The 18,492-nt window shown below is 43.1% G+C and overlaps 1 protein-coding gene across 1 annotated transcript; it reads left to right on the top strand.

Annotated features, from left to right (window-relative positions):
• Positions 1-11,235: 11,235 nt before the first annotated feature.
• On the top strand, positions 11,236-17,665 carry LOC4351749 (probable disease resistance protein At1g61300). Its single transcript, XM_015762874.3, has 2 exons — positions 11,236-12,377; positions 15,640-17,665. The coding sequence occupies exons 1-2, from the start codon at positions 11,271-11,273 to the stop codon at positions 17,350-17,352; spliced, it is 2,820 nt and encodes a 939-aa protein (XP_015618360.1). The 5' UTR covers positions 11,236-11,270; the 3' UTR covers positions 17,353-17,665.
• Positions 17,666-18,492: the final 827 nt, after the last annotated feature.

Genomic DNA, 18,492 nt, shown 5'->3' with positions numbered 1-18,492 from the left:
CTCAAAGTAATAGCTTGGGTTCTCCATCTTCGATTGGCTGTATATCAGAATCGGACACTTTTAGAAAATCTCCATCCCAGACTTTTCCAGATAAACAATCAAGGCCATCCATCTCCCAAAGGGCTAAATCGGCATTGGCAATATTAACTGACCTATCGGCTGGCACGATCTCTATCTTATCGCCTTGCCATTGAATCAAGCATTGATGCATAGTCGAAGGGATGCAACAATTGGCATGAATCCAATCCCTTCCAAGCAACAAGCTATACGAACCCTTCCCATCGATGACAAAAAAACGTGGTAGGAATAGTCTTGCTGCCGACTGTCAGCTCCACATTTAGAACACCTTTGGTCTCCGATGGATTACCACCAAAGTCTTTGAGCACCATATTTGTCTTGATGAGATCCTCGACGTTCCTACCCAGCTTCCTGAACGTAGCATAGGGCATCAAATTCACCGCGGCCCCACCATCAACCATCATTTTAGACATCGGCTTCCCATTGACGTAACCGTTTATATATAATGGTTTAAGATGCCGATTCTCTGTCCCCTCGGGTTTCTCGAATACTGCTTGTTCTGGTGACAGGACCAACTTAGCCGACTCCTCCACTTCATAGACATCGGTCTGGTCGATCCCGAACTCAGCTGGCAATGTAAAGACCATGTTGATTGGTGCCGTAATAACACTCTTTCCTTTTGCCAACCTCTTCACCTCATCGGCTACAGCATCATCGGCTGTGGGAACCTGACTCTTGACACGCCACTCCTGTCTTGGTTTTGGTTTCCTCAGCCGATGATTGATTTCCTCTTCAACCTCCTGAAAACGTTCCCTGCTCCTCAATCTCTGGACCCTCCTTTTCTGATTCTTTGAGAAAATACTAGAAGGACACCATTGATTCTTCCTAATCACCTTGTCCTCTTGGCCACGATCTTGATTCATCAGACCCAATCTTTGATGAACAGGGAGTCTTGTCCGTCTCAGCCGATCATCCCTATTATGTGGTCGGCTTGAGCTCTTGATGACATCACCACACCCAGGACAGTTTTCAATGGATGGCAACCTCATCCCTTCATTCCAGCAGAATCTGAAGAACTCGCAACCCCAATGAGGATCAAAACCATCGTCGTACTCTTCAAAACGCCTCTCCTGCTGCTTATCATACTTCCTCGTATACTTATTGATAATCTTAGCCGAATTTACTTGGAAACCCTTTGCACGGGCCCTATCGGCTGCTTGACAAGCTGTATGCACCATGTTAACAGGTAAAGGGTTCCCATCGACCTTCATCGGCTTCTTGGAATCATCAAACTTAATCTTTCCCCCTTCAATGGCCATTTGAATTTGCTATCTAAAGACCTTGCAATCATTGGTAGAATGAGACCCAGAATTATGCCATTTGCAATATCTCCTCTTGCTTAATTCCTCAGCCGATGGGATCGTATGACCAGCAGGAAGTTGAATCTGCTTTTCTCAGAGTAGAAAATCGAAAATCTTGTCAGCTTTGGTGATATCAAAATCATACTTCTCCTCTTTTCCAGGACTTTTCACCCATTGGCATGGTATAACCTTTTTGCTCCTCACCCATTCGGCTGCAGCTATCTCAGAATCATCCTCTTCGTCATCCGACCCATACATATATGGACAAACGTGATTAACTTTCTTAGAGCTTTTCCTGACTTCTGTCGACCTATGCTCATGCAAGGTTACCTTTTGTATTAGATGCGATAAGCTATCGAAGTCTTCGGATGAGAATTTCTCTCTGATTGGAGGAATCATACCCTGGAAGGCCAAATCTGCTAACTGAGCATCAGTCAAACTCAAGCTAAAGCACTTGTTCCTCATCTTTTTGAACCTCTGGATATACTCGTGCACGGGTTCATCATGCCGCTGCTTGATCGCTGTCAAGTCGGACAACTTCATCTCATGGACCCCGCTGTAGAAATAGCTGTGGAATTGCTTCTCCAAATCGGCCCAACTATTGACCGACCCATATGGCAAAGAGGAAAACCAAGTAAAAGCTGATCTGGACAGAGATAACCGGAACAACCTGACTCTCAAGGCGTCTACAGCCGATGCTTCACCACACTGAGCAAGGAATCGGCTGATGTGCTCATAAGTTGACACGCCCTCTTGTCCTGAAAACTTGGAGAAATCTAGAACTTTAAACCGATTGGGAAGAGGAACTCTTTCAAACCACTCAGGGTAAGGCTGCCGATACAAACTTCCAGTTTCTTTTGGTTTAAGTCCGAATTGTTCCCTCATTACATCGGCAATCACATCGGCCTATGGTCGTTGCTGAGCTGCTCCTTGCGGTTGTTGCTGCACGGGCTCGAATTGACCGAACTGAGGTGCAAACTGTTGCTGAGCCGATCCCCCTGGCTGATATTGGGCTTGCGGGGAAGGAGGCTGATACTGATAGCTCAAGTTACCCCCTTGGTAGTTATGAAGATTCGACTGAATGTTGCGTACCAAGTGCTCAGGAACCATCTGAGGTACCACAGTGCCATCCGGTTGTGCATGGTGAACCAAATGCTCTGGGACGATTTGGTTTACAAATTGCTGCGCAGGTTGCCCCCCAGGTGCTGCGAACCCGGCCGATGCATTGGCCGACCCCGGGTGCGGAATCGGCTGAACGATCTGCTGTCGCACCGGAGTCTGTTGGATCGGCTGTACAACCGGCTGGATTGGTGGGGTCTGCTGAATCGGCTGTTGCTGCACTGGATCAACAATAGGTGGAGGTGGCAAAAACATGGCAGCAACCTGATCTTGGGTCGGCTGATTCGCGGTCTGCCCAGTAGGCTGTGGATGCTCCCTCATTAACAACCGAGGGTTCATCGGCTGACCTGGCACCATGGCTGACGTAGCAGGTAAGGGAGTTGATGCTGGCGCCGTTGGTTGAGTTGTGGGTGCAATAGAGGGAGCCGCTGCATAGCTGGCTGAACATCGGTGACCAAAGATCGATAATTCGGGAAGACGCCTCCTTGCAAGTAAACCGGGCCTATAGCCTGATGCTCAGCTATCGAACCATCGGCTATTGTCTTCATCATGTTTGACAATGTATTGACTAAGACCCCGGACTGATTGATCAGAGCATGATGCACCGCGTAATCAACCCGATCTTGAAAGTTGTTGAAAAAGTCTTGTGCTAGCTCATTATTTTGATTAAGATTTCCTCCTTGCAGCCCTTGAGCAACATCACCTGGAGCTCCGTGCACTCCTTGAGGGTTGTCGCCTTGATTTCCTATAGAACCATCAGTAGCACCTTTGTTGGTCGGCTGAGCCGAGCCGTCTGGAGCTTGCTTCACCTCTCCATCTTTAGAAGAACCGGTTCCAGGACTATCAGCAACCACTTTTATCTTATACTTCTGAACCAGCGTTCCCTTGCGGGTTTGCATGAATGAGCTCAAATACTGATCCCGCACTTGCTGCATCGTTGCTTCAAACTCCTGCCTCTGCTCAGGCGTGAATTTCTCTGGATCGATTGGCATGACATTGTCATCAATGATGTCAGTCAATCCTGGCTTCGATACTTTGCCTTTAACGGAACCTGGGCTTGATGGTGGTGGTGCTTGTTTCTCGGCCATGAGGAAGAACTGACGGCTGACTTCTAATCAGGTCCCTCCAGGCGTGCCAAAAGCGTGTTGACAGGAAACACGTGGCCTGGGAGATCTGCTTAACTCCAGTGCAGATCCAAAGCTCGCCTTCGGATGTATTAGCGTGCCAGTTGATTTGATCCTGTAATCAACAAGAAATAGAAACAAGGAAACCGTGGTTAAATCTATAAATGATAGCCGATCGGCCAGACGCCGATGACATATCATTTATCTTTGGGCCGATGTCATCTGTATATCGATCGGCAATCATGAATAAGAAGAACTAAATCTACTCGATCGGCTGTAGATATTAACGATATATACTCCTTATATCGATATATACTTAAATCAAGTGATTGGGATAGATCGGTCATCATGCCGAGACAGTATAAATCACTTAGATCGAAATATATGTCAATAACGGGACTATATATGTTTAAAGCGTAGCCGATCAGATAGATCTAGCGTGTATCGGCTAATACTCCGATACTACTTTATATAAGGATATCAAAGCAAGTATAAAATATCAAACGAGGACTTAGCATATTTAGATGCAGCAATATCTTGATATAAAGGGCAGATTTAGCATATCAATGAGACATATAGAATAAATATGGCTAAATCAGATATGATCGGCTGAAACTCCGATGCTATTCTAATCGGCAACTAAAAGGCAGGCTAGAGATCGATATTCTAAGCATGACTTAATAGATCAAACTCAACTGATGCAGCATTAAGTATAAAAAGAAGAGCGATATCTAGACAATCAAACCGCTAGAAGTTTCATAGAATGGTAGATATCTTATATAATTTATATCAATGTCAAGATCTAACCTAATCAGCTACCTTTTGCATACAGATATTGGCTGATAGTAGTTTAGATGGCGATATTGCTAAAGATTATGTAAGATATATGATAACTCGACGAATTACATAAACAAGATTAGAGTGTCATGAGGATGGAAGCACTAATCCTAAGAACGCAATCCGTCATAATGAATTTTACCTCTTGATGAAGATCGAAACCGATGCAGCTCAACCCGAAAGCAAGAACTCGTCGAAACAAAACTAAAGCAAAAAGGATGGCGATGCGCCGAGATTGTATTTAACGTGTGTTAAAAATTACATATGGCTCGGGGTCTATTTATACCCGAAGATTACAAGATACGCCCATACCGGACACAACCATTATCTCTAACAAACTCTAAGATACCACAAGTCTTTGCGACAGACTTTTGCCCACACTTATCTATAAGGAATTTACATAAAATATCTTAATTAATAGATACAATTGCCTTCCCAGGATTCTATCCATGCGTGGCAATCATCTTGAAGCACATCAACTTGAACCCGATGTCGCGTACAAGTCATATTGTCGGAATCAGCTACACCGGCTTATTTAGCTCGACTCAGACTCAGCCGATCCTAACCGTAGCCGATCCGGACTCCAGCCGATTCCTGCTCTGTTTCCAAACTCGATCTCCACCTCCAACTTCGCTTTGATCAAATCCTCTTTCCTGATATAAATGCTACCAAATTTGGTTGTTAACACATGGATGGGACATCTCCTAGGACAAGTAATCTGGACATGGATCATGCATGAGTAGAGTTAGCTGTGCTCGACAGCAGGGTTCACGATTCCAACGAAAAAAACGCGAATATTAGGAAAGGACCTAAAATCAAATAATTAGAAGGGGTGAGGCTTCGAACCCAGGTCGTCTAGCCCACCACCTCGTGGACCTAGCCGGAAGACCCCTGGGCCTTTCTCACAATTCCGATGAAAACCGGTCAAATTACGTGAAATTTCAAGGTTTCGATGAGGCTCGAAAGTAGAAGCCGTCTGAAATTTCGATGAGTTTCATCCAAATTTAAATTTGAATTGATAAAAAAAGGAAAAAATCAAATAGAATCTTATAAATAGTACGATATTTATAAAACCTATTGGGATATAAATTTTTGAAAAAAATGATGTATTCCGTGTATTTACTGAAATTTACCGTACGAAAGAAAAGAATAACGAATTAAAAAAGGAAAACAATTTCAATTTACTTAGTTTTCTAGTTACCGGTTGAAATTTCGATGATTTCGCTCGGGATTTCGACAAAGCCGACTAGTTTTTGCGAGCTTATCGGTAAACTCAGGGAATTTGTATTCAAATTTTGGTTTATGGAATTTGTTCGGAATCTACCGGCTTTTCACCAGATTTCGCGAAAACCATCATGACCAGTTTTGCGAGCGAATTTGTATTCAAATTTTGGTTTATGAAATTTGTTCGGAATCTACCAGCCTTTCATCGAATTTTGTGAAAACCGTCATTTTGCCAGAGCCCGAAACGGAAAAGCATCTCGGAATTGTAAACCCTGCTCGACAGAAACCCTCACTTTTCACAGCGGACATTGTGACACATCTTCATGTTTTCCCTTTTGTTTAGTTTCCTTTGGTATGTGGGATAACCAACGCTCCCTCCCTATTTACTCTCTATTTCTCTCTTTATGTTGCTCTGCTGACGACCATGAGATACCCTAGTAATTTGCCTCTATACGTGCAATCTTGCATATTTGTTTGTCAGTTCTTACTTGTCCCATGTCATGCAAGTTTGTCATCTCTGGATGCGCGGTTGCATCTGCCTAGGAATCAAGCCTGACGCAGTAAGTTCTACCGATTTTCTAGTCACTGTCACTATAGAAGGGGTGGAGGCAGGCCACGAGTTGAGTGGAGAATGGGAATGAGTGGGGATTAATGGTTGGAAATTGATGTCGTACGGTGCAAGCACGTGGTGTCCATCTGATTAGGAATTGATGATTGAGATTAATTCATTGCATGATCAGTCAGGCCAAAGTGACAAGCTGCTTGCTTTTTGCCACGGTACCAATTCTATTGAAAGCTCAGAAAAAAAAATTCTTTCAATATAGCATTCATCACACTATAAATAAATATTAACAGCGGTTTGTGTGCGAAATAAAAAACAAATTATTCATAGTGTTCTGGGTGGTTATAAAAAACAAATAATTTCTAGAGTGTTATGAAATCTGAACTCACTACATATCATCTCGATCTACTCCCTCGGTCCTTAAAAGGAAAAACGACTTCCTACTACGAATCCATTTGAGAAAGTTTTATTTTTTTTAAAAAAAATGGAGGATGTGCATGCGTAAGGTTTTGTTGCTATACTAGGATTCAACGGCAGGTAAGTAGGATTTTCACTATTTGCCATTTTTAGATTTGGCAAATAACTATTTACCACCCCTATCTCAATGACATGTGGGTCCAGTGGCAAAAAGTTAATTGCCACATCTAAATGTGGCAAATGGTTAAATATCTCCGAGTAGTAAATATCTCCAAGTAGGATGCCAACCATGTCCTTGTCTTGAGAAACTTGATTCATATCCTCGACTCTTGTATTCCCTCTCGGAACAACATTATCTCAATGCGAAATCATATTGAATGCAATTTGTTACACCCTCCGTTTATCCTAGTTAAACTTCTTCAATTTTGATCAAATCTATCTATCTATCTATCTATTATCTATCTTCTATTATATACTAAAAGTCCATTAAACTTTCTATAAACGCTCCGCCATGTGTCATTCTACAATCTCACCGTTGATTTTCACTTAAATTAGCGGACCCATTATTTTATTTTAGACCGTCAGATTATATCCATTGGTTTATACTTCCTATCTATACTGAGAATCGGATTAGTACGCACCTGTCGGTACTGTTCGTTTGAAAAAAAAAACAAACGTACGTATACGATGAAAAAAATCTATCAAGACAAAAAAAAAACATTGAGATATACCGTTCACTTGAAAAAAAAACAAAGGAACATGCGCAGGTATGTTGTAAGCACGATAAAAATATAGTCACGACGCTTCTACAAGCCCTATTACTATTTGATTGGTATTCTTAGGCAATTATTCCTAATCAATTATCATATACATTTTTTCTTTGCCAAATAGGTTTAATAACAAATTACTACAGCATTAAAAATAACATTAATATAACATATGCATTAAATTATTCATAATATATTTTATAATTTATATTTTTCTATACTTGAGGAATTCTAATATGTCAAGCATCTATCTATCTATTATCTATTATATACTAAAAGTCCATTATACTTCCTAAAACCGCTCTCAAGCCACCACGTGGCACTCTATAAACACTCCTATGCCGCCACGTGGCACTATCTAATTTCATCGTCGATTTTCATTTAATTGGTGGACCTGTCATTTTAGACCATTAAATTATATATCTATAGATATCTATAGTTGATTTTCATTTAAATTGGTAGACCCATTACGAATCATTAGGTGTATATATAATACCTTCCCTATATAAAAGGGAAAATACGTACTGTCGGCAAAACAAAATAAAATCATAAGTACATAAGTACAGTATGATGATTCGGAAAAAAAAATAAAGCTTAAGTTCCGTTGGCTGGAACAAAAAATGTCTGTGTAAGAAAGTAAAAAAAATACATAGTATAATCGGGAGAAAAATATAAAATATAGTTTTGTACGTAGTACTATCTATCTATCTTATACATAAAAGTCCATTAACATCCTACAAACACTCCCAAACTGTGACATGGTACCCTACTCTCAAGTCGTCACGTGGCATCCTAATAAAATAGATAAATCTAACCGTCGATTTTTATTTAAATCGGTGGATCCATTATCGTTAGACGATATCTTAGAAAGCCAAGACCACCCACGTCCCCCGTACAGTCCACCACGCCAGAGGGATCAATTTGTAGGCTCCCTCTTCCTTTCTGTTTTTTATGCCTATCACAGTTAAAATTAAAATTAACTTTATAGAAAATAATCTCAAAAATAGGTGTTAAAGTCCATTAAACATCTTATAAATATTTCTAAATAGTTGTATGACATTTTTAAATTAGAGAAACATCCATCCATTGTTTTACACTTAAATCGATTCACACATTATTTTACATCGTTATTGTATCTAGTTTTTTTAATAAAAAACATCCCAAACCATCTTCCCTTCCTCTCCTTCCCTATGGGTATTTTGCTAAGCTACTATTTGTCTCACTTAATTTAGAAAAAAAACCTAATAAATCTAAGAAAAAAATAACATCCAACCATCGGTTTTTTACTTAAACATCAACACATTATTTTAGATCGTAAAATCAATCAATTGTTTTTCTAAAAAAAACAAACATCTCAACCCTACCTCCATCCCCGTTCCCATGCGGTGTGCGACATTACTTTTCTCAGCTTTTTATATCTCTATGATAATTAAAATTAAAATTATTTTATGGGCAAAGGAAAGACCACAAACGAATCTCCACCTATTAGGTGTAGCCAGCTATTATTTTTCTAAGTGAAAACAATAACTTAATGCCCATATTGACTATATTTAGCTACTAACAACAAATTACATTATGAACCCACATCCATATTGAACCCTCTTCTCAATAAAGCTAAAATTTGCAGCAGGACATCAAAAAAAAAGTATAATTAGGTAAGAGACACTGCAAGAACGTATATATGCTATGGGACACCACAAAAAACTGGTAATTAGCTGCTAGATACCCGTGGCATTATTTTGTTATATCCAAAGGAAAAGGGGAGAGAAACAATCGCGAAAGTATAATTTTGCCCCTTCCTGCCATGTGCGGCTCGCATATCGCTCTGACGCCATGGTAGTAACGACATGGGCGATGGAGGGTATGGCAGCGTGGCGTGGCACGACTCCAAGATCGACAACAATAGCCTGCGCTTTGCGGCGCCCAGCTCGACATGAATCAAGAGATGGTCCACGTTGTGCTCACCTCAAGCGTGGTGTGTGGTGGAGCATCGACGTCGGCATAGCCCTCACACTGTATCAGCGACAAGTGCGGAAATGACATGCAGCCACAAGCCCAGGTGCACGGGCCCTCCTTGACCCCCTCCCCCCTCTCTAGGGAGCCACCTCACCGGCGGCGGGTGCGGTTGCTGCGTTGAAGGTGTTTTGCTAGCCAGACTTGGTAGGCAGGGGAAAAGTCATACTTTTATTATTGTTTCTCTTTGCATTTCCTTTGGATATTATAAAATAATATCGCGGGCCTCCAGTAGCTAATTACCAGTTTTTTTTTGCCACAACAGATACGCATTCTTGCGGTGTCCCCGGCCAATTACATGTTTTTAATGTCCCGCAGCAAATTTTACCCTAAGTAAAAAAATACTAAAATTGCTCACTAAAAATCAAAACATCCCAGCTCAATTTTTTATAAAACTGGTAGACCCATTACTTATATCCTGTTAGACATCTAACGACTTTCAATCAACTTTTTCTCAGCTTGTATATAGGAGCTATTTACCCATACATTTTGATATTGATGCTTTTATCAATAAATGATCACTTTCAGAGATAAATAATAATCATATAATGATCATAGCTTCTAAATTATATATATGATCTATGAAGTCACGTGGCCAGTTGAACAACATACTGATTGTATTGGGCACGTTGGTTGCACCAAGGAATCTTAAGAGTGAAACAACCATGATGTGGCCTCAGCAATATATAAGCCAATTACAGATAGATAGGAATTAAAAGACCATATCTTTTTTTGGGTTAAAACTTGCTACAGTACATCGTGAATTTGTGACATATAGCATAAAACAATCTAGAAACCTGCAATTATTACATGACACTCCAGTTTAGTGGTAATTTGCTAAGAAAACACTACGACATCTATTTTAATTTTTCTTACTTAATTGCAGCGAGATAATTTAGAATTGATGCCTTTACCCCATGGAAGGTTGTAGGATCAACCCACATATATTTTCATTCCGACTTACAGAGATCAAAGTATTTATCCAAAAAAAATGGAGATAAAAATAAATGAAAATTGAATAAAATTTATCTAATTTAAAATTTGTTTTTGTTGGGTTTACCATTCTAAATAGAAATATTCAAACATTTTAGCAAGACTAATAAAATAAATATATTTCAAATTTCAAACAGAATCTAACAAAAAAAATTAGACATTCATAGGGAACACATCTATTATTTCGACATAAAATTTTCTCATGAATTACAAGCAACACGGTTTAAAGTAATTTTAGTTCAATTTATATGTTGCAAGTAACCAGCGTTCAAAGCACATCGAATAAGTTTAATTTTAATTTATGATAAAGTGAAAGAATATTTTTGATAGAAAACCATCCACACATGGACATTTGTAAAAAAAATTTTACGCACATGCGCGGGCTACCTTCCTTGTTTATAGAAATCCACAACACCAAATTAGTTTTATTAATTATAAACTTTAATATATTTTAATAATATAGTATTTGTTTTACATTGAAAATGTTGCTACATTTTTTTATAAACTTGTTAAGTTTGACTAAGAAAAAAAATTCAAACTTTAGTAGGATTTTTTTTCCTGTTTGAACAAGTGCACGTACGTACTCCGCTTATTAGTTTACTCTTAACCATAGCGATTGTCAACTATGGTTTTATTATCAAGAGGAGAGCAATATAATAAAGTCTTGGACACGCAAGAATACAGAAATAGGGAAGCAAACAATATAATACTCTGTACTGTGTGAGTAGTACGTATGAGTATGATGACGACGATACCATCAAGCTTCATTAATTGCACTCTGAGCGCTAGACGGTAGAGTCAGACGACCACCAGCAAAACCAGAGAAAAGAGGATCATGGTGTCCGCTTGGACCATCGTCCCCGGCATCATCGTTTCGCTGATCGTGCTTGTGGTCACCAAGCTGTGGGATCCAATCGCCCAGGTCTACGGGTACCCGTTCGATGCGGAAAGGCGCGTGCAGAAACTCGTCGATGAGTTCTCCAAGCTGCAAGATCAGTTGGGCGAGCTGGGGATTTTGGATCCCAAACCCTCGTCCGCAGTGCTCTCGGGTTGGCTGCAGCGGGCGGCTGGATGCAAGGACAAGGTGGAGGAGATAAAGCGCCGACATGAATCTGTGAAGAGCGTGGGGGTCCAGGGCCTCCTACCCCGGATCAACGTGGTCCGGCACCTCTGCGCCATCGGCAGGGATGCAGATCTGGAGCTAGAAGAAGTCAAGGATCTCATCGCCAAAGGAGAGGGCCACTTGAAGGAGGCGGGTGCTGCTCCCCATCCGATTCCGATTCCGATTCCTCTACTACCTCCACCGGCGGCAGAATTCGACAACGGCCAGCTTGCCCAGTCAATCCTCGACACGGCAGCGGCCGGCACATGGGGAGTTGGGATCCAGGCAATGAAACCTCACCTGACCAGCGTCCTAGATTTTGTCCGGGAAGACGGCGGCGGAGCTCCTGGCGTGCTAGGAGTATGGGGCATGGGCGGCGCCGGCAAAACCACGCTTCTCAAGCTCGCGCGCGATCCACGAGTACAAACCTTGGACCATATTGTTCTCGCTGAGGCTGGCAAGTGCTGCGATATCGCCAAGCTTCAGGACAGCATTGCACAGGGCACGAGCCTGGTGTTGCCTCCTTCGCTCAGTGTCACCAACCGTGCTACCGTCCTGTGCAACCATCTTCGCAACAAGAAATTCTTGCTGCTGCTGGATGACCTGTGGAACTACATTGATTTGGAGGCTGTCGGCATCCCGTTGCCCCTTGGACGGGGGAATCAACGTAAGGTTGTATTGACATCACGAAGCGAGGCCGTATGTGTCAGCATGGCACGCCAAGGAGTTACCATCAGAATGGGGTGCCTAGATCAACAAGATGCGTTCAAGCTCTTCGAGGATAAAGTTGGGAGTGCTACCATCAATGCTGATACTAGGATTCCAGAGCTTGCCAGGCAGGTAATGAAATATTCCTTATTCTACTTGTTTTTAGTCTAGTTTGTGCCCCGTTACAATTTGCTTAATATGGAAAATTAATATTCACCTATTAGGTTCCATTGATTTCATGAAGCTTTTTCTGTACTTTTATAATTTACAAGTCATGACTTCAACAATCCACAAATATTATATACACACAGGTGCGTTTTTAATAGGATTTTAGTGAGGTAAGGAATTCGAAGCATGTGCGTGCGTAGTTCTAAAGATGACAAAAGCTAAGCAAGGCGACCACCATTTTCAGACGCCCATTTAACCTATGGAATGTCACCAACTTTATACTTGTTGCTGCCAACTCTTGACTCTTGAGACCATGTGCCACATTCCCTAAGGAGAACCAAAGCAGGGAGGGATTGCTTCCCCTAATCCCACTCTTGAAACCCTTTGTGGTTTGCAGCCCCTAATCCCACTCTTCAAACTATGTGTTCGTTTTGGCTGGGATTCAGCGTATTGGCTTCTGAAAGAGTACAGTCCTATAATCTGTCTGAAAAATGTGTAGTCCTATAATTTCATTCACTGGTTCTAAATTCACAGCTTAGGTTGAAGTTGAACTCAACGAACAAGAACAAATTCCCAAGAGAGTATTACAAATATGAAGGTCCCAAATTCACAGATTGGTGACAAGTAAAATCTGTAAAACAATACAATCTCATTCCACTGAAATGTATTGGTATCAAGGTTAAAGGAGAAACCCAATTTCAAACAGATGGTAGATACATAGCCTGAGCACTAGATCCAACACCTACAAATACAAATGCTCATAATTGAAATCTGAAACCTACTTATGCCACGCAAGACATTAGACGATCAGATAATGAGACAATGGCACAACTCTTCAGGCCATCACCTAGTACCAAAGATAGAAGCCAATGAATCCAAACCCTAAAATACATTTAGACAAAACAACTTGGTAGTGTTAGGTATACATAAAGGCACTGAACAAACATTCTGAAATAGATATGGGCATGGATCCATCATGTTTAACTGCACAAAATGTTCAGGTTGTAGTCAGTAGTTGAGCACAATTTTGCACTGATATGAAGCCCACAATCTCTGATTGTTCCATGAAGCACCCATGTCATGTCTGAAACTCATTGGCATGCATTATCTCATATTCTCATTTCATCAGATAGAAACATTTTTCAGCACGGTGCACAGAACAAAAGCAGTAGTCTGGGAGGCGTGTGCACTGCAGCGTGGCCGCCACGCCGCATATTGGTGCACCGACGCCCGCCACTGCTGTTGCGGTGGTAAATTCTTAATTGTCACATTTTAAAAGTGGCAAATAATTAAATGCCCCTTGCACTCCTGTTGGTAAGATGATATTTTTCCAGGTGAGGGTAGCCTGCTTAGGGCGTTCACAGTGTGTCCCTCATATTTGTTGTTCCTCACATGCCCACCTAGACGAACGAGGAACGTGTTAAGCCACATGTTCCACAGTGCAAGTTTCTTGTAGTGGGTCCCACCAATACCATCTCTTTTTACTTTTCATCTTCCCCTCTCTCTCTTTCTTTCTTCTTTACCTTTTCATCTTCCCCTCCCATCTGTCTCCTCTCTTTTTCTTCCCCCACCGGCAAATCCGAGGCTGGAGAAAGCGAGCGCCGGGGCGGAGCGGCGGCCGGTGGGGTGGTCCATGCGGCAACAGCGCCGGCTCCGAATTGGCGTTGGCTCGACCTTGTGCTGAGCTCCTCTGCCTCTCCGTCGGCTCCCTCTCCCCTTCTCTTCTCCTCCGCCGCGCCTCCCCCCCTCCTCCGGCCGCCATGCCTCTGCTCCTCCTCCGGACGCGGCGGCTCAGAATGGGGTGGACGGGGCGAGGTGGCACTTAAGGCGGCTCAGCGGTAGATTGATGACGGATCCGTCCTCGTCTTCCTCGCCTCTCCACTGCCCTGCCCTCTCCGCGATGAGGTCAGGGTGGCGCGGTCCAGCGTTGAGCAGAGTAGGGGCTCCCCGGCGCCGGCGCGGTCTAGTGTCGAGCGGAGTAAGGGCTCCCAGTGGCAGCGTGGACTAGCGAGCTTCCCCATCGAGCCGGCGAGCGCCCGACAACTCTCCTCCCCTGGCCGACAAGCTCAGCGGCATGGAGCATGGTGATGGTCAACGACAGTGTGGAGCGCGGGGATGATCGACGACGGCAACGAGGTCTCTCTCCTCCATCTCCCTTCCCTAACGACGCGTTGCTCGAGTGTGGGCCCCACCTACAAAACTGACGAGGAACCAGTGGCTCAAATTGGTCTGCGGTCTTGAGCAGGCTGCGCGGTTTGCGTCCTTGGCTAAGAATATTCGGTTTTTGTTGTTGAGGCTGAATGCCACATTGGTGCACTGTAATCCCGACTAGATAACCGAACGCAAACTTTTGCATGCATGGGCCAGGACCAGGATTCTTTCCGGCTGGGGTTGATCCCTGCCTTCCCTGGCCTAAGCAAACAAGGCCTTACAAAGCAGAGCAGAGAAGTGAAGCAGGATGGGAGAGGAGGGAATAGGTACTGTTTGCAAACCAGAGAAGATCAGCAGAGGTCCCTTCACCAAACTCCAAAGCACCAGCAGAGTGCAAAGAAGCATATATATATATATATATATATATATATATATATATATATATATATATATATATATATATATATATATATATATATATATATATATATATATATATATATATATATATAGCACACTAGAAGAAGACAGAGACAGAGGAAGAGATACCTGTCCTGGGCTGAGCATGAAGGACGTGCACATAGGAGAAAAAGGGGTGGCAGGGAGGTAGGCAGGCAGCCGTTGCTGTCCGCGTGCTGCTCTGCATTTTTTCTTTTCCTCTCTCTCTCTCTCTCTCCCTCTCCCTCTCCCTCTGTCTTCTCTCCAATTCTTGCGCAGGGCCAATGGGCCATGCGCTCGCGTTTCCCCCATGTAGTACGTGCACGGCGCACCCATTCCTCTGCTCGATTTCACGTTATTTCAACAATATCGAAGTGCGTGGTAGTCGTGACAACCGTGATCTCCGCATATGCGTCTTCCATATAACACCCCCCCCAAAAAAAAAGACATAACTAGATTCATGCAGTTTCCTATAAATTTTAAAATTGAAGACTGGTTATAGCTGGTTTTAGAATTTAAATTTTCTCCTAGGTCTGGTAATTTAATCCTCATCTCACACACATACTACATATGTATTCCACTGGTTTTTGTGCTAACTTACTTACATGGATACTACTATTACTACTACATTAATCAGGTAGCCGAAATGTGCGGTGGTCTGCCATTAGTGCTGTGCGTCATCGGTCGATCCATGTGCACGAAGAAGAATTATAAGCTGTGGGTGGATGCAGTCAACAGGTTGGAGAAGTCAAAGGTCCATAATAACCTAGTTGGAGACGATGATATATTCAACATCCTAAGGTACAGCTTCGATGGACTACATGACGACGAAGCACGGGGTTGTTTTCTGGCGTGCACCCTGTTCCCTCCATTTTACATTGAGAAGAAGCGACTCATCCGGTGGTGTATGGGGCTTGGTTTCTTGGATCCCGCCAACGGTTTTGAAGGAGGAGAGTCTGTCATCGATTCCCTGCAGGGAGCATCGCTCCTGGAGAGCGCTGGAAGCTATTCTGTTGATATGCACGACATCATCCGCGACATGGCGCTGTGGATTGTAAGGGGCCCTGGAGGTGAGAAGTGGAGCGTGCTGAATCGAGCATGGGTGCAGGATGCAACCATACGCAAAATGAACAACGGGTATTGGACTCGGGAAGAATGGCCTCCCAAGGATACATGGCCTGAGCTTGAGATGCTTGCGATGGAAAGCAATCGCTCCTACCTTGATCCGTGGAAGGTTTCGTCCATCGGCCAGATGACAAACATCAGCTTTCTGGAACTGGTGTCTTTAGATACATTTCCAATGGAGATCTGTGAGCTGCATAAGCTCGAATACCTCTGCATCAAAGCAGGGAGTATGTCTAGGCTGCCAATTGAACTCGGGAAACTGTCGAAACTCAAGCAATTGCATCTGCGGCAGTCTTGCAGTCTTGGCGAGATACCGACAGGATTGATCTCGCAGCTCGTAAACCTGCAGGTGCTGGACCTTTTCTGCAGCAGCATCGATTATCCCTACCGTCCAAAATCTGCTGCTGGTGGCCTTTACAATTTTCTGGGTGAACTGGCCGAAGCTAGAGCATCGGAGAAGTTGAAGATTCTTGGGATTTGCCTGGATGCGACGCGTGATAATAGGGCATTTCTGAAGCAGTTGATGCAGAAGCAAGTGCGAATAAGGTCGCTCTGCTTAAGCTTCATCAATCCAATCTCGCCTGGACATGATCAACCCCAGCCGGCCACCAGCAGATACATGATCGCCGAACTGCAACCGTTCTCCAATGATCTGGGAGAACTAGCCATTTCTAGTTCCGACATCTTGCAGGAGCTTGTGGCCACGTCTGATGGAAAGGAGCTGATCCAAAACCTGGAACATCTCTGCTTGGAAAATCTCAATGTACTGGAGAGAGTAATATGGCTGAACGCGGCGAGAAACCTTCGAAGGGTTGACATCAAGAAATGTGCAAAATTGACGCACGCCACATGGGTATTGCAGCTTGGGTACCTCGAGGAACTCGGCATTCATGATTGCCCACAGTTTAAACGGTTGATCGACCATAAGGAGCTTGCGGAGAATCCACCAGATCATGTGATCTTCCCTCGGCTTACATATCTCGATCTCAGTGATCTGCCAGAATTGTCTGATATATGTGTGCTGCCTTGTGAATTTAAGTCGTCGCTGGCGCTTCTTGTTGAGAACTGCGACAAGCTGATGAACATATCGTTCCACTACCCACCCGGTCATGACCAGAAAAATATTAGGGTTTTCTGCGACAATGAATGGTTCAATAGACTCGAGTGCAAGCCAAATATCATGAAGTCCTACCTATCGCAAAACATGAGATTTTCTGCTATTTGAAGATTGTTTTATCTGTACAGCTGAAAATTTGTTATTTCTCTCGTGGTGTGATCTGGCAGCAAGATGCCCACGAGCATTCTATACTATACGTACGATACCAGGGTAACAAACTATTAGGACTCGAGAGCATTCTTTTGTTTGTTGCATGCGGTCTGAATTGTTAAGAAAAATTCTAAAGTTATATTTTAGGATGGAGGAGGGAGTACTACATATTTTATCACCTCAACTTTTAATTTTTTTCCACATTTAAGGTGGAAAATATATAGTGAAAGCTAAGTAAAACTTTTACTTATGATGATGTGGACGAATCTCAGATGTACATTTTTCGATCCATGTTTTCCACAATATCTATGTGATTTTGCACTGCATATTTTCTCCATTTAAGGACCCCTCCATTTTTTTCTTTTTGAAAAGGCAAGGGCATGGGCCTAGGATTTGGATTGATATAACGGGTCTGTTTGGTACAGCTCCAGCTTCAGCTCCACCCCTCTTGGAGCTGGAGTCCAGCCAAACAGTTTCAGATCTATCAAAACTGAGAGTGGAGTTGAGTGGAGCTCTCTCACAAAATAAACTAGAGTTGTAGAGCTGGATTTAGGCAGCTTTACAACTCCACTCCAGACCCTAACTCCTGTTGCTAAATTTAGGAGTTGGAACTATGCCAAACAGGCCCAAACAAGTCTTACAAGTTACAACTTGAGAGTTACATAGGAGTCCTCATAAATAAGCAGTATTACAAGCTGATCCTTTAAAATAGCTAAGAGGATCTAATATTACATGAAAGCGATTAGGTCCCTACAGTTTTTTCTTCATCACACCTGCAACGACGTCGCCGGCAACGACGACGCCGACTCGGCGAGCCTCCATGGAGCTTGGTACGTGCAGCCGTTGTACACACTAGCAGGAAGCAAAGGGCCTCCAAATGATGGAGGTTAGCTCTTGACTTTGCCGGAGATACGGAAATGGCCGGATTAATCTTGGAGATTTTTTTTGCTGGAGATTTGGAGAATGGCTGGCTTAACCTCGTAGAAATTGGATCAGAGTGTTGCAAATTGGTCGATGCAGCGTGGCGGCCCCTCCCCCAGATCCAACGGGAGGGGAGGCAGTTACCCGGCAGCGGCCCAGAGGGGTGGCCTGATGGCG

The sequence above is a fragment of the Oryza sativa genome, chromosome 12 (assembly GCF_034140825.1).
Source record: "Oryza sativa Japonica Group chromosome 12, ASM3414082v1".
Classification (NCBI taxonomy): Eukaryota; Viridiplantae; Streptophyta; class Magnoliopsida; order Poales; family Poaceae; genus Oryza; species Oryza sativa.
This window is presented reverse-complemented; position numbering and strand designations above follow the sequence as displayed.